Here is a 23,768-nt window from a genome sequence, read left to right as displayed (position 1 = left end):
TGCCACTTTCGTTAATCACTTGAACCCAAGCATCCATATTTTGGGGCGGAACATTTGCCAAAAATAGCAGATCAACACAACAGCTGTGAGCTTGTAGATTGGCTATTTTTAGCAAAGAGATTTTGGGGGACCCTATTCTTTACAGGTGCGTTTTACCAATTATAGAGGGTTTAGTGGTACCGAAACTGCAGCTCGGCAAAGGTGAATTGATCCCAGTGTATGACAAATGACCATTTTTCACGATAAATGTAAGTCTCCGTGATATGATTGTGAGCGTTTTTTTTTTATCACGATAAACGATAACGATTATCGTCCCTAGCGTTGAGATGTCAGTGCTGGTTGTCCTGAGGTGTTTTCTTCTGACTATACACACGTGTCATTATGAGCCAATAGAGTGTCGCAGTCCCGCCCCCTACCATGGACCAGGAAATGAAACCCAATGCATTTTTCCCATAGACATTTCAAAAAGTATTTATTTAAAGACTGTTACGCCGCGGACAAAGCCAACTCGAGTCGTGACAACTCATGACAACACAAACAATATTTTGGACCAAACAAATAATTACAAAGAAGAAAAACAACAAAAAAAGTAACCTGCCGTTTTTTTCTTCTTTCTAATTATGTTTTCGGCCCCAAAAATTGTGTTTGTTGTCATGATTTGTCACGACTCGAGTTGGCTTTGTCCGCGGCGTAAACGTCTTTAAATAAATACTTTCTGAAATGTCTATGAGGAAAATGAACGGAGAATCATTTCCTGGTCCATGGTAAGGGGCGGGACTGCGACGCTCTATAGGGGAAGGGGATCAAAGAATGTGATTATTGCCAGAATTGCGGAAAGTTTAGAAAATGTGGTGGTCCCGTTTTCATTTTTCGCTGCATTGGTGGTTGTTGAGATCACCATCATTATGTTGTGCGCTGTGACAAAAAAGAAAAGAAAAAAAAACACATAAAATGTAACCATGTGTACATTCCGAAATACCCCTACAGTTGGAGGCCATCGATATTGTCCTTTTCTTTTTGCTGAGGTTTGCGTGATCTGCGCAAAAGGACAGTTAACCCATTTTGGGCGGGAACCCCTTTTGGTGTTTTAAACATTGTTATAATTTAGCTATTGAAAAATAGCAGATCTACAAGCTCATAGCGCGCCACCGAGTGGCGCGCTACGAGCTTGTAGGTCTGCTATTTTTGAAAAATCGTGAAAATATTTATTTCAGAAAACTGGTTTTAGAAGGATTTTTTAAAATTGAGGTCAGGCCTAAATGGGTCAAATGATAAGGGACAATATCGGTGGCACCCAACTGTATGTGTGTGTCAAATAATGATGGGATTTATGCCGACTGGGTTTTTCCCTTGAACAGAAGAGCCTGGGGAGAAGAGACTCGAGTGACGACTGGGAGATTCCTGAGGGTCAGATCACACTGGGCCAGAGGATAGGCTCTGGCTCCTTTGGAACGGTCTACAAGGGAAAGTGGCACGGTACGTCTCACCTGAAATGAAATGAAATGAAATGAAATGAAATGATTACTATATTTACCCAGGGTATCTGGGCTAAGCTCAAGAACTTGTTTCCAGCCAGGCCCTGCTCATAGAACACATTTCATCGTAGTGGTTCAATGCCTTGTTCAAGGGCACTTCAGCGGTGGTAATTTTAACGTGTCGGACCGCTGATTCGAACTGGCGACCTTCCGGTATCAAGACCGCTCCGCTATCCGTTCATCCACCAATGCTGAAATATTGTCACTGTCGGGCAGAAACCTTGTACATACATATTTCAACTTTTTATGTTTTTTTTTTTCACATAAAAAAAATGTCTACTTAATCGTACAAAAATGTCAAGCTAAAAGTAGTGAAAATAGCTGATCTACAAGCTTTTTTTTTGTTCCATTTCCTGACTTGGGCATGCAGTACAGGGTTTCCACTCGACGGTGACGATATGCACATTAACATTCTATTTAGGGTTGTCCCGATTGGACCGGGTGATCAGAAATCGACTCCGATCACATGATTTTCAAAAGATCGGAATCTGGGAGAAAAGATCGGATTTTTAATTGTCTAATGTAAATCTCAAAGAAAGATGTATAAGCAGTGAGATTTTGTAAAAAAACTGTTGTTTATGCTAGTTGTTTTCCTTCTGGTCCCAGTCAGAGATCATCAAACAAAAACTAGTCACAATCAGAGGCGTGAAATACACCTATGATGAAAACAAAGGAAATGCAACCCCCGCTATGCATGATGGCATAGGTGTCTGTAGTACTCTCTCTGAATGAGAGAGATCTCTTTAAGAGTTTTAACTTGACTTCAGTTCTATAAGCTGTAGAACCGTATTCACTCTAATTAACCAATACATTGTTGTTTTGCTATGATTCCATGCTTTCATAGAAAGAAAAAAACCCCACAATGACAGTCATTCTAATAAAAGTATAGACAGTCACATTTGGCCTTTCAATAATTGAGTGACATAGATTAGGATATTTGCTATTGTGATATGGCATAAGTGTTAAATAAAAATCACACCCGTGTGAAGTGAGTGGTGCAAATCTGTGTGGGGGTTCCCGGGGGGGGGGGGGGAACGCACCCAGGGTGCCGGCCCGGTTCCGGCGAGCCTCCCCGCGTCCAAAACGGTAGAGAAATGACAGAGTTACCATGTGGGGGTCCCCGGGGGTGGGGGGGAGTTCCAGACCCACAGGAACGCGCCCAGGGGGCCGGGCCGGTTCCGACGTGCCGCCCCGTGTCCGAAACGGTTGAGAAATGACAGAGTTACTGTGTGCCGGTCCCTCTACTGTACCCTCTACTGTACTGTACTGTCATTGTACTGTACTGGCACACCCGAAATCATCATATATACAGTTATGTGCGTGTATGTTTGTGTGTCTGTTAGGTTGCGCACAGGTGGTGAAAAACAACCATGCTGTTTTCATGCTCATACCTACCCAGCCAGCCAGCCAGGCAGGCAGGCACCCACACACATACGTCCGTAAGGGAGTGGTTGCAAGATCGGATCGGGATAGATCGGTATCGGCATGTCTCAAAAATCAAATGATCGGAGTCGGATCGGGCGAAAAAGAAACGCGATCGGACATCCCTAATTCTATTCATTCTACTCGACACATCTCTTGTGTGAAAGTCGATCCTATATAGAGTGTAGTCCTGACTGTCTCCATTGCTCTCGCAGGTGATGTGGCGGTGAAGATGTTGAATGTCACCGCTCCCACGCCTCAGCAACTTCAGGCTTTCAAGAATGAAGTGGGAGTCCTCAGGTATCCGTCATTATCCTTCATCCTTCATGGACCCTATAAGGCCCATTTAGGCCTGACGTCAAAAAAAATAAAAAAATAAAACGTTCGCTCTGAAAGAATATATGTGACTAAATTTGACTGAGGGACTGCCATTGGATTTTTTTGAATTTTCGTTCTTTTCATATCATATGAAAGCAGGGAATCATAGCTTCAAATAGAGATATTGGTTGTTCAGTTTGACCCACCAGTTTTGGAGATATGGCTTATAGAGTAATGTCTTTTAACAGTGAGTTGAGAAAACAGGCTTGAAAGGTTCACTTCTGTGGACTCTAACATTACACCTAGCTACATGTTTAAGCATTTATTTCATATTTACATGTTGATTTCAGCTCTGATACTTATTTCAGACATGCTCTAGTATGTGAAGAGCCTTCCTGTGCTATTAACTCATTTTTGGAAAAAAAAAATAGTTTTTCTCCTCTGGTGAAAAGCTGGAGTTTGCGCGATGGCAGGCTCTCAGTCAAATCTGGTCACATATATTCAAAGATTTGTGCCGCATTTTTACGATTTGTCAAAAATAGCAGACCTACAAGCTCGTAGCGCGCCACTCGGTGGCGCGCTATGAGCTTGTGGATCTGCTATTTTTCAATAGCTAAAGTATAACATAATGCTTAGTTAAAACACCAAAAGGGGTTGCCGTCCAGAATGGGCTAGGCCCCACTTAGAGTAGACGACGACGGTCTCTATAGAGCGGTCGTTCCCTTAATGTTTTCATGTCAAGGACCCCCAAAATAACTCTTATTACTAGCCCACGGACCCCCATTTGAAAACGTACGCCAAGGACCCTCATAAGAGAAGATTCATTTTTCATCTCTAGCAGTGATTCTCAACCCGTTTAATTTCAACGACCCCCCACTTTGATATGCAACAGGCTACGGTTAAAGGACAACTTTAGTTTTTTTTTCAACCAAGGTTAATGTTTTAGGTTGTTATTGAAGAAAGTAAAGGATGAGTGTTCATTTTTTTCATTCGCTGCTTTCTTTCGTTTTTTGGGGGATTTTAGCTGTTTTTGACAGGGGGCGGGGGGGCATTCGAGCATGGGGCTAAATATGTATTTTTTTTAACAATCTTATAGCAATTTATTTTTTGTATTATTTACTATAGTCCTACTAGACCCCAAGAAATTACATCTGGCCACAAAAGATCACAGGATGAACTGAATGTGAAGGTAGCCTAGGGCAGGGGTTCTCAACGTTTTTGGCCGGGGACCCCCGGAAATGTTTTGGCAATGTCTCGGGACCCCCGCCCCGCCCCCTCCCGACCCCCAATATAAATTGACTGCTACAATAACCTTAACCCATTTTGGGTGGGAACCCCTTTTGGTGTTTTAAGCATTATGTTATAATTTAGCTATTGAAAAATAGCAGATCTACAAGCTCATAGCGCGCCACCATGTGGCGCCCTACGAGCTTGTAGGTCTGCTATTTTTGAAAAATCGTGAAAATAAAAAAATATTTTATTTTTATTTTTATTTTTTTAATTAATTTGGGGACCCCCTAAAATAATTTGGCGACCTCCCGAGGGGTCGCGACCCACGGGTTGAGAACCCCTGGCCTAGGGGGTGGAAGCCACACTGTGTGTCATAGGCTCAATATGTCAGTTTGACACATTCAGTAGATCCCATGATCTTGTGTGGCCAGATGTCATTTATTGGAGTCTAGTAGGACTATAGTAAATAATAAAAAAAAAAAATCGCTATACATTTTTGTAAAATAAATATTTAGCCCCATGCTCGAATGCCCCCGCCCCCCTGTCAAAAACAGCTAAAATCCTAAAACGAACGAAAGCAGCAAATGAAAAAAAAATTACACTCACCTTTTACTTTCTCTAATAACAAACCTAAAACATGAACCTTGGTTAAAAAAAAAGTTAACCCATTTTGGGCGGGAACCCCTTTTGGTGTTATTGAAAAATAGCAGATCTACAAGCTCATAGCGCGCCACCGAGTGGCGCGCTACGAGCTTGTAGATCTGCTATTTTTGAAAAATCGTGAAAATATTTATTTCAGAAAACTGGAGGATTTAGAATATTTTTTCCCCCTCTCTGTCCCCCCTCCCCCGGCAGGAAAACGCGCCACGTGAACATCCTCCTGTTCATGGGTTACACCACCAAGCCTCAGCTGGCCATCGTGACCCAGTGGTGCGAGGGCTCCAGCCTCTACCACCACCTGCACATCATCGAGACCAAGTTCGAGATGATCAAGCTCATAGACATCGCCCGGCAGACGGCGCAGGGCATGGAGTGAGTAGGGGCACGTGCACACGGCTGCGAGTACTCATAAACACGCACGCACACACACACACACACACACACACCAAGGTTGTTTGATTTAACAGCAGCTTCACCACTCGAAGCCCAGGTATACATATTATGCTTCTAGATCGGCTGATTTATTTTTAGATTTATTTGAGATGCGGCGTGAACGGAATAAAGTGGTCCAAGTCCAGTTTGCTAAGTCCAGAGTGGTTAGATGAAGACAAAGTTATAGAAGTAATAAAAGAATAATAAATAATACAAAAAATTATAATCTGATTTGAAATACGCTTCTCAAATCAGAAGATGCTTTGTCTCCACATTGTATTACATTTGAACCCTCCAGTAACCGTTTTTTTCCCCCACAGAAGCTACATACATAGTCATGATCTATCGGTCTATATAGTCTAATTAGCGGAACATTAGATGTCAGTGTGGGTGTACGGCATAGAGTATATAAAAGGATAGAGGCTGATCTGGCGCGAAGCTCCGCCCCCTCCGCTATTCATGTCAGTGGAAGTTGCTCAGTGGCGTTTTGAAGCCTCAAAACGTCTACTTCCGCATTTGCCAACCAAAGTTTGGTTGGCAAATGTGGTAGTGCAACCGAGCGCTCGATGTTAAAGCCCAGCTGCACGGGGTTTCCCGGTCATGAATCCACGGGTCCGCCTGTAGTCCCTCCTCTTACCACTAGGGCCCAGTGCTTCAACGTTGGAGTGCCTCACTTTGCCCCGTGGTGTACGGTTGTCATGCCCGTGCTGTCCTGCTAACGTTTTGTCCTCTCCTCATTCTTTTCTCCCCAGTTACCTTCATGCCAAATCCATCATCCATAGAGATCTGAAGAGCAACAGTATCCTTTACAAAATGACTCACTAACTGTTTATCCCGCTACGCAGGGGTATTCAACTAGATTAGGTCAGGGGCCACAACTGTAGAATGATTGTGTGTGGAGGGCCGTGGAGGGCCGCACAGGGCCGTGGAGGGCCGCACAGCGTGACATTTTTTGGATTTTACAAATGCATTTTGTGTTCAAACACAAAGATTTATGTAGGCTAATACATTTGTGCACAGTATGAGCACAGGGTGATATATGTCTATACAAGTATATGCTATACCTTAGAATAGATCTATTTGACAGAACGAGCGTCAACGAGCACTAGCTGAAAATACAAACGCACACACACACACTCAGGAGTCTGTCTAATTTCTCTCCAAAAGACCTTGAATGATAGAATATAATTTAGGATTACTGTAATTATGATAATCTATCACTTTATATATCGCACACATCATATACCTGTAACTTTCTCTCTTCTTTTTTTTTAAAATTATTCCAAGGGCCACTAGGGGGCGCAATGCGGCCCGCGGGCCGCCAGTTGAATAGCCCTGCATCGTGATTGCTAATTTGACCAGACTTTGGCATACAGAATGCGTCCAAAAACTGTAGTTACTGCACTTTGGCTTCGTAGGGCTGTATGGGCAATAGGAGAACATGTGGGGAAAGTATCCAATCTACAAGCTCGTAGATTGGCTATAGATCCAGGAAGAGATTATTGTAGAGTGTAGACATTAAAAAAAATAAACAAATAGTGGACCAAGTATGGACCCTTGAGTGACTCCGGTCAACGGTGTACAACTGTATAAGGTTTAACGACCCATTCTGGGCGGGAACCCCTTTTGGTGTTTTAAGCATTATGTTATGCTTTAGCATACATAGCAGATCTCGCGCTATGAACTTGTAGGTCTGCTATTTTTGAAAAATCGTGAAAATGTGGCGCAAATCTTTGAATATATATTATTTCAGAGCGATACGTTTTTAACTCAAATCTTTGTGTCTGGGGGGGTCCCTGGAACTACATATTTTCAGATGGGGGTCGGCGGCCGAATACATATAATTCTGGGCGTCCTTGACATGAAATAGTTTGAGAACCACTGACACAGAAACATGAGTTTTTTCAGAAAACTGTCAGGATTTAGAAGACATTTTGTAGAATCGTCCTCAGGTCTAAATGGGTTGTTAAGTGGAAGGGAAGCAGGTTTCCTTGACCTGCACCCCTCCCAGATATTTTCCTCCACGAGGACCTGACGGTGAAGATCGGGGACTTCGGCCTGGCCACAGTGAAGTCCCGATGGAGCGGATCGCACCAGTTTGAACAGCTCTCTGGCTCCATCCTGTGGATGGTGAGTGCACTACAGAGGTTACACAGGTTTTCTTTTCTTTTCTTTTTTTGTGTGTGGAAAAAGCAGTGCAGATTTCTTAAACATAAAAGTCATTGGTGCATTTCCCATGTTCCCCCCCCCCCCCTTTTCCCTCCCTCCCCCTTCATCCCCCGGTCCCATGTCACCCGTCCCCGTCCCCGTCCCCGTCCAAGTGACTCCATCTCCAATGTCTCTGTATAGTCCTCACTTTTTTCAGATGGATTACGTCATCATGGCATCAAGACAACACATAACAGGGGCAAGCGGGCATAATTACTTCAGAATGAACATTTCAAAGGAGGGAAGAACACAGTTTAAAGATAGAAGTCTACGCCGAGCTATTGGTGTAGACTTCTTAATTTAGCGACAGAAAAGATCAATGAGCGTAGCCCACATCATATTTCAAGTGCCTCTCAAATGAATGAGAGACACTTGACTTGAAGTGAAGAAAATAATACGTTGGGAAATGAACTCTTTAATCGTGCTCCGTTTTGTCTTGACATTTTTCACTTGAAGTCGAGTTTCTGTAAGAAATATCCAATACTGTACCTGGGCCTGTACCAAAGAAAACCTCCTCCTGCTGTTTACTGTAGTTCCATGTGTTATTTTCAAGAACGGTCTCCTGTTCCTCCTACAACAAGTACTATATGTGTATATGTGTGTGTGTATACATATATATATATATATATATATATATATATATATATATATATATATATATATATATATATATATATATATATATATATATATTTGTCAGGTGCTAATAGCACCTGACGAAGCTCACGCGCCGTGCTAATAAATAAGTTGAATAAGTTGCCCGTCTCTGTTCCCTGGAGTGTGCAGTCCCTTCTTTGGAAGGTTTCTTTTCCCTTTTTGATAGTGATAGTGTTAGTGTTTATGTGATCAAGAATTCCACTATCTGAAGTGAAAAGTACACAGTAAATTCGCTACCCAAGATTGTAGATCAGCCATTTTCCCACAATCTTTTGACTATGTATGAATATGACAATTACACTAACATAATTGTGAATATCTCAAATAATTACGAGTGAGTTCGTGTGCGTGTGCAGGCCCCAGAGGTAATCCGGCTGCAGGACAAGAACCCGTACAGCTTCCAGTCTGACGTCTATGCCTTCGGTATTGTCCTATACGAGCTGATGTCAGGAGTACTGCCCTACTCTAACATCAACAACAGAGACCAGGTACCTGCCGCTTGTGTTGATTCCGTTGACTAAAATGATCCACTGATGACAATGAAATAATATATTTAGTCTTAGTTTTAACCCATTTTAGGCGGGAACCCCTTTTGGTGTTAGCATTATGTTATAATTTACAATTTACAATTTAGGCATTTAGCAGACGCTCTTAATCCAGAGCGACTTACATTAAGCAAGAACAAAAAGCATGGGAATACATCACATATATAAAATGCATTTATCGCGAAACATGCGTAGGCTAAGAACGTGACTAGAACATATCTATATAATGACACTATACATATAAACTATAACTAGAACATATCTATATAATGACACTATACATATAAACTATAACTAGAACATATCTATATAATGACACTATACATATAAACTATACATATATGCTATACTATGGTGTACATATATACTATGAAGTGCTATGACTACATACAATGCACTTATTGTGCTACATGACATGCTATAAGTCTGTTTCAAATGCTATATAAGTCTAAGAAGTGCTGTCTAAGGGGGGTAGGGTAAGTGCTATGGGCCATGATGGAGTCTGAAAAGGTGGGTTTTCAGACTACGGCGGAAGATCGGGAGTGATGCTGCAGTTCTGATTGCAACGGGAAGTGCATTCCACAGTTTTGGGGCCAGAAGAGAGAAGAGTTTGGGACGTGTGGAGCGTTGTCCCGGCGTTTTTAGTGAGGGTACTTCCAGTTTCCCTGCGTTGGCTGATCTGAGTGCGCGGGAGGGTTTGTAGGGTTCAATCATGCTGGCAAGATATGGGGGAGCCATAGCTTTGGTTGCTTTAAATGCCAACATCAGAGTTTTGTATTCTGTGCGGGCAGCAACCGGGAGCCAGTGCAGGGAGCGGAGCAGGGGGGAGACATGTGAGAATTTTGGCTGGTTGAAGACCAAGCGAGCTGCGGCATTTTGGATCAGTTGGAGAGGCTTCAGTGCACATGCCGGTAGGCCAGTAAGGAGAGAGTTACAATAGTCAAGTTTTGACAGGACTGTTGTCTGGATTAGGAGCTGGGATGATTCCTGGGTGAGGAACGGTCTAATTCGTCGTATGTTGTAGAGTGTGAACCTACAGGATCGAGTGACAGCTGTGATGTGAGTTTTGAACGAGAGCTGACTGTCCAGGACAACACCAAGGTTCCTGGCTGTTGGGACAGACGTTACCAGGGCGTTGTCTACGGAAATAGTTAGCTCCCGCTATTAGCTATTGAAAAATAGCAGATCTACAAGCTCATAGCGCGCCACCGAGTGGCGCGCTACGAGGTTGTAGGTCTGCTATTTTTGAAAAATCGAAGAACGACTGACATATAAACATAGCTTTTTCAGAAAACTGTCAGGATGTAGAAGACATTTTTAGAATCTGATCTCAGGTCAAAATGGGTTAATTAATCATCAGCTTAGTTGTTGACACTTTTGTCAAAAAATAAAAAATAGACTAAAATGTTAGAGAGGCTAGTGGAGAATAGATCCTATCCAGTAGAATAAAAAAGTCATTTCATGTGTGGAAAATTGCGCTTGGATGTTACGCTCTGAAAATAGCAGAGCTACAAGCTTGTAGATCGGCTATTTTCAGCAGAGCATGTAACCGAGAGTAAAATCAGCCATTATTAGGACACCATCGCGGCCCGCCAAAATACATTTTAGTCGCCAAAATCACCTGTGTATTTAGTCGGCTAAAATCTTAGGATAATTAGTCGACTAAAACATTTCAGATGACAAACATGTGACTAAAACTAAACATCATTTTAGTCAAAACTTAAAAGACTATGGGCTCCATTTTCGTCACCGCTAAACCCCTTATCCCTAAACTTCTTTGCCTTTTTTTACTATTACTACTACTTGAAAAACATTTTTGAATAGTTCATTGACACGTTGTGAGCTTGTAGACTGGCCATTATAACTATTCAAAAATGTTTTGCAAAATAGTTAAAAAAAAAAAAAAAAGGCAAAGAAGTTTAGGGATTAGGGGTTTAGCGGCGACGAAAATGGAGCCCTATGACTAAAACTAAATCAAAATGTGCTGTCAAAATCAACACTAGTACCAGTTTCATTACAGCTTTATTACAATGTACACATGAGGATTAACCATGATAACTATTGCCAGCCAATTGTACACAGCCCGTGATTGAATACTTTGTATTGGTTATGGATTGATTGATTGAATGAATACTTTTTAGTCAATTAATGTGGTCCAGTCAGGCATTACGGCTAAGTGGATAACAAAAAAGTTCTGGGGACTTGTTTCCATGGTGGGTCTATGTATTCAATTAATGTGTATCCTGTATGAGCTCTCTCTCTCACCTGATTGGATAAAATTGGTATCCCATTCCCAACCCGAAAATGCATATTCTGTTTGCTAAAGAGCTGGAGATGTTACTGGACAAACACTATATCAATGATTACTATCAGAAGATAGTTATTTAACACATATTTTACCAAATAAATACCTCCATTAACCACCTTTGGATGTCTTTCTTTTTTTGTTTTTTGATTGATTGATTGAAAATGGTATTAACAGTTTGCAGAATTACAGTACATTTCAAGCACAAACTCAATACAAAGGCTGTTAACTGTGAGTGGACGACCCAATTAAGCATTACACTTGTTTACAACAGGGTCCACCATGTTCAATTCATCAAAACATTTAGAGACGTACAAATAGACACTTCTATATAGACAAAGAACAGAACAGGAATTCATCATAATGGAGGTAAAAAGGGAAAAGAAACGTATACAGTGAGGGGAAAAGGGGGGGGGGGGGGGCAGTTTCGAATTGCAGCCATCCGTAGGTGCCCTTTGAGAGCGGTTGTCGTGCGACACTGTTGCACGACAACGTATAGGGCAATAATTTAAAGAAAAAAATAAGTTTAAATATTGAGATACAAAGTTTCTGCTCAACAGCATTGTTGTTTTTGATTAAAAAAGAAAAGAAAAATGGAGATCCGGCCACTCGAGGATAAGGCAACATTGTTTTTCTTTTAAAAGAATAATATCATATAATAATAATTCTCTCAAGTAGACTTCGACACATGTTGTATATGTGTGCTTTGTGGGGTCAAAACATTGCGTCTCTGTGCCTTTGCAGATCATCTTCATGGTGGGAAGAGGTTACCTTGCTCCGGACCTGAGCAAGGTCCGGACCAACACTCCCAAGTCCATGAGGAGGATTATGACCGACTGTCTGAAGAAGAAAAGGGAGGAGCGACCGCTCTTTCCTCAAGTAAGAACGATGCCTCCCATTGCCACACGACAGCTGACATCCGCAACCCTTTCGCTCGTCGCATGCAGCTGAATTGACCACTTGAACTCCTGCATGCCTATTCTGGGGGGGGAACGTTCGTCAGGAATAGGCGATCGACGAGCCTTAGGCCTTGTACATCACCAATTTATGGCAAGGAGATTTGGAGTACACAGAATGAAGTGGTGTACAGTTGGATTGGTGGATACCTTTATTGATCCTACCAGGGGAAATGTAGGTGCCAGAGACGGCACAGCTGTAGGCTATTACTGCGCAAAAAGCATGGAATACGGATGTGTATATTACAGGAAACTCCCGTTAAAGGTGTAGTGAAATGAAAAATACGTTTATCACACTTTTAGACCATCTCCGTAAAATGTTTGTGTGTTTTTATATCAAAAGTCCATAAAAATATATTTTGTATTACTTCCTGAAAATGAAAACGTGCTGCGTGATGACGTGTCGAGGCCCACATCGATAAAAGCCAATAAAAATGAAGCTCACCCGTTTAATTCCCCATATCTCCGCATCCGTCCAAACAGGCAAACACAGCTGCTACTGATTACAGAAATCCTCCGTTTTTATTCCCATTCAAGATAACATCCAGACAGTGTATTACTCGGTTTCAACTTAATCATCACGCTAAAATATGTATCTGAAAACATTATAGGGTAGAAATAAGCCCCATAACAGTAAACTGGTACAGCTGGCTGTCTATCTGAATTGTAAACAAACACACAGCATGCGCTGGTATAGCATAGCTACCGACCCTAGCTACCGCCCCATCGCCTGAAGGGATGCGACGCTCTGATTGGTTCAGAAACTTCAGACCGGTGTTTCAACTTGAAACCGTTTGAAACTTAAAAATAAAATGTCCACCATTTCCGTTGCATTACACCTTTAAACTTTCCAACAAACTCCGGTAAACTCCCGAATTGTACACCTGTATATTACCGTATATTAACTGTATATGCCCGCTAAACTTGAGGTTTACGGGCAAAATACAGTGCCCATAATTGCCCGTTAACTCCTCTTTTCACGCAGTATAAGTTACAGATACAGGCAAAGAAGTACAAGCCAAGGTACAGAAGAATAACATCACAATAAAGACTCAAACAAATATGAATAAAGTATACACCCTGTATACACACTTGCAACTCAGGTTTATTGTAATAGGAATAGATCAGGTTTAAGAGATTTAGCATAAAGCTGTGCGGTGTGACGTGAATGAGAACTGTTCTTGTTCAGTGATATACTGCCAACTTTACATTTGGCCACCAGATGGTGTCAGAGTGCTACAAATTGAAAACCTGATCCTCAAACATGACTTCCCTGTTTTATGTTTTACATGTCATATAGGTACAGTGTGAGCTTGTCATTTTAGATCTGGGTCATTTTAGATGTTTGCGTTGGCTTATTAAAAAATAGCAGATGTAGCAGTGCTTAACGTGTCGTGCTGTGAGGTTTTTAACTTTTTTTTCTAATCTTGAAAGTGTGAGAACTACTGATCACGCATTGTGCAGTACCGCTATACGGATTTCAGAGCAGATATACAACCTGCTCATGCTTTTAATACTGCTTGTATTTACGTTTATTTCTACCTTTGATGTAGGTCATAGTACTTTGCCATTCTTTTTTGTTTAAAATGAGTTGAGGGCTGTGGGTGTGGGTTGGAGATGGTGCAGATACGCTCCCACACACAATGTGGTGTTTTTTTTATTTATTTTTATCCCACAAGTTTGTAACCCATTTTTCACCCCTGTGACAATTATCTAATGTGATCCTGGGCTCTACACACCCTCCGCCAACCTGGGGAGCGCAACGGACTAGAACTCATGCTTCCTTCATGCATGAGCGTCCAAGTCGCTCCTTTACACCAGTTCCTTTCCCCTCCATCAGGCGCCCCGGCTGGCCAGGGGGAGGCAGTTTTAGAGACCAGGATTACTGCATGTTTTTTTGTGAGGGTACCTACCCTAGGGGATGTTGTGTAATTGTACAAGCTCACAACGGTGTGAGCTTGTAAAATACCTCCTGTGATCTTTGGTCCCTCCCTCAGAACCACTGATTTAAATGATTGGTCTTGGAGAAAAGGTTCAATGCTGATGATTCTGACCAATGACCATTGACCCATGTCTGTGTGTGTGTTTGTTTTCTTTGTTCTCTCTCTCTCCCACTAGCTGTTGGCGTCCATTGAGCTGCTGGCTCGCTCTTTACCCAAAATCCACCGCAGTGCGTCGGAGCCGTCGTTGAACCGGGCCGGATTCCAGACGGAGGATTTTAGCCTGTACGCCTGCGCTTCACCCAAAACCCCCATACAGGCCGTCGGCTATGGTACGCACGCACGCACGCACGCACGCACGCACGCACGCACGCACGCACGCACGCACGTGTGTCTTGCTCAAGGACACTTCCACACTGACTCTGGGGGAGCCCCGGTTCGAACTGGCAACCTTGCGGTTACCATCCAGCCACTCTACTACTGAGCCACCGCCAGCCCCTATAGAGTGGAAGTCTTTGGAAGCGCTCCGTCTGGTACTAAGGGGGTATCCGCGAAGTGTATTCTCAAATTCTAGTATAGTAATTCAAGCACACACACAGCTTTTGTATTACTATACTTACTACTACTACCACTATGCTGATTTTATGACTGCCATTTTTTTCTTTTGTCATCTTGTATCCCTAACCCAAAAGCAGAAAATGTACATGTAGATGTACTGTTGTCGGGTGAACGATGGCGATGTGCAACTTGGATATAAATTTGCACAGCTCTAATCCTGACCCCTTAACAGACACACACACACACACACTGGTCCAATTAGTCTCCAGTATTAACCAGAACAAATTGTCAGAGATGGGGAATTGGATAAGGGGGTTGAACACAAGAGTACTTTAACATCTACCTCTAGATCAGGGGTTCTCAACGTTTTTGGCCGGGGACCCCCGGAAATGCTTTGGCAATGTCTCGGGACCCCCGCCCCGCCCCCTCCCGACCCCCAATATAAATTGACTGCTACAATAACCTTAAACCATTTTGGGCGGGAACCCCTTTTGGTGTTTTAAGCATTGTTATAATTTAGCTATTGAAAAATAGCAGATCTACAAGCTCATAGCGCGCCACCGAGTGGCGCGCTACGAGCTTGTAGGTCTGCTATTTTTGAAAAAATATATATATATATTTTTTTTGAAAATAATTTGGGGACCCCCTAAAATATTTTGGCGACCCCCCGAGGGGTCGCGAACCCCTGCTCTAGATTGCTTGAGTCGGGCTGGGCTGTGTGGAATTGCCCAAACTCTCAATGAAATGTGTCCTCGTGTGGTTAAACTGCTGACTGATGGGCCTCTTGGCTCTCTTCTGCTTTCTCTTCTTATTTCCCTTGCAGGGGAATTTACGGCGTTTAAATAAGGAAAATTGGAAGAGTGTTGCAAGATTCCACCAAGTTCATTCCTCGTCACTTCTCAAAAAGTCTTGTGCTCCTTCGGTGGATTCATTCATTATCGAAAAAAGAAGAAAAAAAAAAACATACAAAAAAAACAAAACCAAAAAAAATCAAACACGACATCAAAGTCAATCAAAGACGCAAGTTCCTTGTTTTGACCGAGCTCTCTGGTGGGCGAACCACTGACACCTGCCACAAAACTACCATTGAATCAGAACAAGACAACTTGAATGAAACACAATGGGGGGAGGGGGGAGGGGGGGGCACATATAATAAAGTTACACCAAAACGAAGACACTAAGATTATCCATACCAAACCAGTTTGAGGAGACTGTGAACTCCGTGGATCGACTGAGCACTGCGTCATGCTAGCTCAGTGCATGGATGGATGGATCAATTTAAGGGAAAAAAAAGGATGTGAAACGGAGGTCAGTGGGTCAGAAGATGACCAGCCTTAGTGGGGTGGGGTGGAGGCCAGGCACGCGGCACACCTCCCCAGGCGGAAAGGAGACGTTGGACGGTCAGTTGGCCGCCCGGGGGCCCACTGGAACCGCACTTTGACCGACGGTGTCGTCGAGGGCTTTTGAACCCCCAAACCCCCCTCCCCCCTCCCCTCCCCGCCCGCCGATTGTCCGCATCAGACGAAAGGCCCGTGTCAGCGCAGCAGCAGGCCACGCCCTGCAGTGTGCTGGGGGGTCACCAGGGGTCGACCCTGTTGGACGATGACTTGAAAGACTGATTTGTTTACTTTTTTCTTTCATTTCCAATTTTTTTTTTTTATAACTGGGGGGGAATGCTAATTATTATTAATATTATTATTATTATTATTTTAGCCTTTCTCGGTTTGAATTTGAAGAGGAGGACTGAGCTGATTTTTGGTTTTGTTTTGTCGTGGTGTTGAGAGTAGAGCATTCCGTCCTGTGAACTACAAAGCTGCGTTCTAAATGGATTAGCCTCATGCAGCACAGGACTGTACGGTTCTGAGGAGAGGGCTTTTTCTCTGTTTGAACGAGAGAGCTGACCAAACCCTCCAGTGCTGTAATCTTGCCTTCTCTGTCTTGCCTCTGCCGAAATCCACACTTAAAAAGGTTTGACTGCGACCGTCTGATTCACTGGCGAGAGATTGTCGCTCAAATCATACTCCCATGTGTTGTTGTTTTTTTAAATAGCACATTCATATGAAAATGGAAGAAAGATGCCATTGTTATAATCTTTAGGAATAAGACTTTTTTTCTGGCCTGTTGCTCTACTTGAAGAGAACGGTCCATTCCCACCCTCCCTGCCAAATGCAGGTCCTCCTGTTTTTTGGGGGGAGGACAAATGCAACGCTACAAATAAGAAGGGGATTCCTCGCTCCCGCTGGTCAGAGAGAAGCTTCTACAGAAGTTGTCGAGGTGTTTTTTTTTTTTTTTTTTAGCAGCTGCTAACCTCCAGGGTTTACATTGCATTCTGCCGTAAGTAGCGTTTACTTGTGGCTTCTGTCATTTTGGCTATACCAGCAGGGTTGGTTCACAACATAATGATATCAGATAATGCGATACGTCTTTCTTTGCTTTAGGGCTGGGCAATATGACTTCAAATCAGTGTCACGATCATTTCAAACGTTGGCCTTGATTAAGATTAATCAATATTAATATTATTTCTTTTAAATGGAGAAAATAGCCGAGCTTGAGATTTTTTTGTGGGCTATTTTCACAGTTTTTCTACGCCACCATTGTCCTACGATTGAAGTAGGATATATATATTAATATTACCTGCTTCTGTATTATTCGATTAACCTACATGAGCAAGATTAGGTTGTTGGTTGTTCTAAACATCCTTTTCGGTTAATTGCCCGGCCCTATTTTTTCTCTTTTCTTTTGGGCCACCCCCATCCACACACACCTCCGATTTTCTTGCTAACGCCAAGTGCATGTTGTCTAATTGTGGTGTAGTTTTGTTTTCTTTATTTCTTGTGGCTTTAATATTGCACTCAGCTTAAAGCGGAGAAGTTGATCGTTGTCGCCTTCTTGACTGAAAGGCTGCAACCTACCTGCTAAACGACCTGCTAAACGACCTTGACCTTCTGGCTTGAATGTCGGAAATCCTCCTTTAGTCACATAGTTCCTTTATAATATACACCATACCTGTACTTTTTTTTTTTTTTTTTTTAATTCCAATGTGTGTTTCAAGGGTTGTAGGTGTTTTACAGGTTTTTATTTTATTTTGTTGTTTTGCCTTTTGTTCTGTTGACAGGCAGGCCTGCGGATATTGACTTATTTATGTGAAATTTATTTTACTGATATTTCTTTGTTGTTTTGATGTTTTTGTTTTCAAAAGCGCTTTATTTTAAGCTATCAGTCTTTTCTTTTTAATGCTTGTTTTGGTCTTTTGTGACTCATGTACTTGCACTTTGTAGAGATGGATCGGGGCAAATGAGCGACTTGCCTTTTTTTTATGGACTAAATTGTGACACGGCTGTCATACGGAGTTGATGACCCCCCCCCCCCCCCCCCTACCCAAAATCAAAAATTCTAACTTGTGATTCATCTTGCAAAGAGAGCCGAACTGTCAATTGTAGCGCAGGGTAGGCCAAAGTGTATAGGCTAAGATCACATTCACTCCTTTCTTTAGAAAGCCTCCTGCAGCCTTAACAGTGTTTTCTAAAACATACAAACAGCGTGTTTTAAGTGATAACGGTAGACCATGGGATTGACATGATGTTCACTTTATTTCGAGTAACCAAACCCACATTGGCGTGAAGCCTGAATCGAATGCTCTGCTGCTGTTGGCTGCGTTTGGTGCCAGGTGATAGCAGAAGTCCAGTTCATTACCCTCTTCTCACCACTAGATGTCAGTTTGGTGCCAGGTGATAGCAGAAGTCCAGTTCATTACCCTCTTCTCACCACTAGATGTCAGTTTTCTGACATCTTGTGTCATTTTGCTCATTCCACAAATTCACGATCCTTACAAGTTGTACCTCGTTGTAAAGGTGACTAATCGGGATTTCCAATTATAAATACAATACAATACCAATTTACCAATTGGTAATATTGAAGGGGAGAAATAACCAAACTAAAATGTACCACCGACCCTTTGCAGGTTCCATGTGGTCGTTTGTATGTGTGACTCTCGGGGGGGCTTATGTCGTAACTTAAGACCTGGAGGCGTGGCCAATGCTGTTTGGCCAATCAAAATAGTGAAACGGCATTGGCCACAGCTCCAGGACTTAAGTTAATTCATAATACCTGATAATGAATGTGCACAAAATAGGGCCCTCTGAGAGAGGATGAAGTTTGCGGATCCCAGAGATTTAAAACACAACAAATGAATGAAATTATGAAATGGGGTTCTGGGCCTAATACAGTGTTCCTCCTCAGGAGGCCCAGTTCGATATGGAGACCCCCATTTATTTTATTTCCATCTTTATTTTGCAACCACTCCTATAGACAGCTATGTTTGTCCTTGGGTCCCTGGCTGGGTCTGTCTGTCTGTCTGTCTGTCCGAACACGAAATAGCGTGTTCGGACAGAGTGTCACTGTTGCGCAGCCTAACACACACACACACACAAACTGTATGATGATTTGGGGTGTTACAGTACAGTACAGTAGAGGGTCCCGCTGGGGACCCCCACATGGTAACGGTTATTTCTCAACCATTACGCGGGGCGGCTCGCCGGGAAACAGGCCAACTCCCTGGGCGCGTTCTTGGGGGTCTGGATGTTCCGGGGACCCCCCACACGGTAACTCTGTCATTTCTCAACCGTTTCGGAGGCGAGGCGGCTCGCTGGAAACCGGGCCAGCACCCTGGCCGCGTTCCTGTGGGTCTGGAACTTCTGTAGACCCCCCCGGGGACCCCCACACGGAGTTGTACCACTCACTTCACACGGGTGTGATTCTTTTAATCTCTGGGACCCTTATCTACACCTTTAAAATCCTCCGTGTTAAAAACAAACAAAATGAAGTACATTTGTATACACTCACAATTACCGACCTGAAAGCATCCATCTGGACGTTCCCTGGTTCGTGTCCCCCCCCCCCCCCACCAGACATTGAGAAACGGTATGCCATCGGACCATATAGCGGTCCCTTGTTGCACATTGTTAAAAATGGTCTGATTACATTTAATGTAAAAAAATAAATGGACAAAATTAACAAGTGATATACGTATATGTGAACCATTTAATAAAGTCATGAGTCCGCCAATTAAGAGCTCAGCAAAAGACGTAGGCCTATGTCCTAGAATACGACACGGGAGGTATTATTATCCTGACGCTGCCTTGAACATGTATGTATTGTAAATTGATTTCCCTAAGTTGAGGGAAACATGTAAAGTGATATGGTTTCTTATCTTATCTCCTCGGCCCCGGACCGGGGTCCTCGCTCTTTAACTGGTCCTGTCGCAAGCGTACGAAATGAGGATTTTAAAACGGTAAAATGACTCAAAAACAGTACTGTATTTAGTTTTCCTTTTTTAGAGATGTTCTTTTCTGTGAGAATGCTGTTACAAGAGGTTTTATTGGGGGGGGAACCTAAAAAGTGTTTTAGAGAACTTGCCCCGTCGAAGCTACGGACTACGTCGTACGGACCTAGACGTCTCGGGTCTTCACTAGGGTTGGGATCTGGAACCGGTGGAACCGGATCCAACATTATGGGAACCCGGAATCGGTTCCATCACGTTTGGAACCTTTTCTGTAACTGGTTTTATCACACTGTCAGAGCTGGTATGCGGACTTCACGTCTGCTATACAATTGCAATACCAGTGGTTCCTTTTTAATCTCAAGTACCACCATAACTATACAAATGGAACCAAAATAATGTCCCCATTTGGAACCCCCTCAAGTAACCCAGAGGTTTATGGGTTTTCAAAAAACCCAAATACAAAAATGCATCGCATGGATGCACTTGGGACGTATCCTCAGTGATGTATCCTAAGGTCATCAGGGTTTCGAGTCTGCCAACATCATACCCCTCACTCAGGTGACCCAGCCGGGGTGATCAAGTCCCGACGTCCCAGTAGCTACCCTCAATCAGTCCCATTAGGGAAAAACCAGGGCCACACAATCCGTTCCTCCTGAACTACTCTGCAGGGACTGGGTATACGGGAGGGTCGCATCAATCTGGCGCGTGGAAGGACTAGGCTCTGTGGGTTGACTCCTGTCCTGGTCCCTCCTACGTCTCACCAGGTCCACTCCTGCTCTCACCAGGTACAGCACCTGTGCGTTGCACCAGACTCCCAGCACCAGGCACTTCATTCAGGAGTGGTGGATTCTCGAGCCGCAATGGTTCTGCAGGCTCCAACTGGCCCATGGTGGTGCCGCAGGCTCCGCTTGCGGCTTGAATGGCCCTCCTAAAGGCCTCACCGTGGGTTTGTTGGGCTTCTTCCTCACAGAAGACACAGGCTGGGGCGCGAACCCATACTGCTCCCGAGTGCAGTCTACATTCTGGCTGCCTCCCGTCTCCGGTGGACACCAGACTATTCCTGGTTGTCACGTAGTCTATTCAAAAAGTATAATGAAGGCCAAAATGATATACATTCAAAGAAAAGATATATAGGAATCGTTAACGGGAACCGCTGAGGAATCGTTAAGAGGGAATCGTATAAGTAACCGAAAATGTTAAAATCCTAAAGGATCCCAACCCTAGTCTGCACTCTCTTTCCGGCATCACCCGGCTTTATGGGGCCTCTTTCTGGTTCGCTTTCCTGTCAAAAGTTTGTGTTAGACCGTTCTATACTTTTTGGTGTGGGTGTGTGATTTTTGTTTAGTTTTTTTTGTCCTTAAAACATTCCCACACTTCTCGTATTTGCCTGCCACCACCTAAAGCCTGATTTATACATGGTTGTGTGACGGAGTCGCGCACCGAAAATAACCGATCTAACAAGCAATTGGAGCTGCTTATTTTCTTTTCGCGATTGTTGTAGGATAATCAACAAAAGTGATATCGATAGATTTTTTTTTAAATTAATCGAATAATTTAAACTACAGATCTACATGCTCACAATGGGTCGCATCACGCCGCGCTGTGAGCTTGTAGATCAGCTATTTTCACTGTATTTGGAACATTGAGTTTTACCGTTACCACATATAGTGACATGCCCAAAGTATTGTTATTTTTTTATAATCGATTAAATTGACAAGCTGTTGCACCCTCTCTACTCACAATGCAATGCATCATGACGTACGATGGAGAATAAACAATTAACCACTTCAACCCCAGCGTCCACATTCTGGGTGGGGCATTTTTTTCAATTGATTTCTCACCCCATGGAGACTTGAATTCATGGGTATTTTTTTGTTGTTGTTTTTGGTGCATTCCTAAGCCAATAATTTGGTAGCCTCGGAAACCCAGACGTTTTTTTTTTCCAGCAGTGGTTCCCTATGGAGACAACAAATGAGACTCTTTGTGCCTCTGGTCATCAAATTATTGACAAAAAATAAAATCTATCCATGAATTCAAGTCTCCATGGGGTGAGTAATTGATAGAAAGGTAATTTTGGGGGGCGAACTATCCCTTTTAAGACTACAGGGGTTTAAGTGGTTAGACATTATCAACCCCTTTCAACTGAGAACTATCATTGGAACTACTTTTTGGGAGACAACTTTTCACCGTGTAAATAGCTGTACAAAGGAAAATACTGTCAGTTTGCTAGGAGGCATGGAGACTACAACTGAAATGAGATATCACATGTTTAAAAATGAAGAAACAAAGATTTAAAAGAAAAATACATTTTGATAGGTGAACTTCTGAGAAAATACAAAATGTTTCTGTGTAAAAAAATAAAAAAAAAGATAATATTTAAGGCTGTATTATAAGGAGAAAGAGCTTAATGTATTTGTTGTGAATATGAAAAACTGATATATTAAAGAAGTGCATGAAAACTAGGAAGGTCTGTTTGTTTTTATTCTTTCAATAAGGTATTTTATGGCACAAATATTGTTCAGCGGTCTGCCATGACAATAATAATAATGGATTGCATTTTTATAGCGCTTTTCTATGCACTGACTACGTGCTTACTCAAAGCGCTTACAATGATCCATTCATTCATACATTGGGAGGTGAAGCGGCAAACAGTCGACGCCAGCGTCCCACATTCACACACCAATGGTGCATGGCAACCACTGCATGGATGCAATGCAGGGTTCAGTGTCTTGCCTAAGGACACTTTGACATGTAGACAGGTGGAGCCGGGATTCGAACTGCCGACCCATGGATCATTGGATGACCTGCTCTACCTCCTGAGCCACAGCCACAGGGCTGTGTCATAGCTCCAACACCCTCCAAACTTGACAAAATCACTGCTCACATGCGATGTTGACAGCACATTTTTATGTAGTCTTTTGAATAAAATGTAATTTAGTTTTAGTCATCTGAAAAGTTTTAGGCAACTAAATTTAAGATTCAGGTCTGCAGTTGATTTTGACGACTTGACGGCCCTTGATGGTGTCACTGTCATCATGCCTGCTTTTAGACTTGGTTGCATGCTGAAAATGGCCGATCTTCTATTTTCAGACAATGTAGACATGAAGCCTACAACACCCGAGCACAACCAAACATAACATGACTTGTCTTATCGACTGGGTCTCTTCTCCACTAGTCCCTCCCTAACATTTTAGTCTATTTTGTTTGTTTTATTTGTTGACGAAATTGTCAATATATTTAGTCTTGGTTTTAGTCATCATAGCTTAGTTTTTATTATGTTTTAGTCCGTGAAAAAGCGGAGTCGGCATAGTTTTAGTTGACAGAATGAATGGGGACTGCCAAGACAATAGCCACACAGTAGGCTACGTGGGCCCGCATGCCCACCGTTGCTCCAAACCACACCAAACTTGACACAGACATTGTTCAGGAGTCTAACATGTGAAAAGTTACTTGCAAAAAAAAAATCGCACACATGCAGGTGCTACAGCAGGGCTTAACACTTAAAATGGCCATAACAGTCATAAGTCATTGCATTGCTATGCATTAAGCACGATAATATTAGGACTAGATTTGAAGGCAATGTAGCAAAAGCAAAACAAAACTGCATTTAACTGTGTTTGCTATATGCAACTCAAAGGTAATAATAGCACAGACGGTTTTGGAATTGGATGGTATTGGGATAATGTATTAACAGTTTGTAGAATGGGTACAGTTCAACGAA

At 42.8% G+C, this 23,768-nt stretch overlaps 1 protein-coding gene and 1 long non-coding RNA gene across 3 annotated transcripts in view; one reads left to right on the top strand and one right to left on the bottom strand.

Moving 5' to 3' along the window:
- The window catches only part of braf (B-Raf proto-oncogene, serine/threonine kinase), a 59,574-nt gene extending 37,073 nt beyond the window's left edge, over positions 1–22,501 (top strand). For both annotated transcript variants that reach the window (XM_079493716.1, XM_079493715.1), the window contains 9 exons: positions 1,359–1,476; positions 3,173–3,257; positions 5,361–5,537; positions 6,350–6,396; positions 7,609–7,727; positions 8,819–8,950; positions 12,057–12,191; positions 14,387–14,540; positions 15,590–22,501. In XM_079493716.1, coding sequence (XP_079349842.1) covers positions 1,359–1,476; positions 3,173–3,257; positions 5,361–5,537; positions 6,350–6,396; positions 7,609–7,727; positions 8,819–8,950; positions 12,057–12,191; positions 14,387–14,540; positions 15,590–15,612 — 990 coding nt within the window. In that variant the 3' untranslated portion in view covers positions 15,613–22,501. The remainder of the gene's footprint in view (positions 1–1,358; positions 1,477–3,172; positions 3,258–5,360; positions 5,538–6,349; positions 6,397–7,608; positions 7,728–8,818; positions 8,951–12,056; positions 12,192–14,386; positions 14,541–15,589) is intronic.
- LOC306916029 overlaps positions 1–23,768 on the bottom strand; it is a 333,469-nt gene that overhangs the window by 293,142 nt on the left and 16,559 nt on the right. The window lies entirely within an intron of this gene.

The sequence above is a fragment of the Electrona antarctica genome (assembly GCF_951216825.1).
Source record: "Electrona antarctica genome assembly, chromosome: 23".
Taxonomy (NCBI): Eukaryota; Metazoa; Chordata; class Actinopteri; order Myctophiformes; family Myctophidae; genus Electrona; species Electrona antarctica.
The sequence above is the reverse complement of the archived record's forward strand: the minus strand, read 5'-3'. Positions and strand labels throughout refer to the sequence as shown.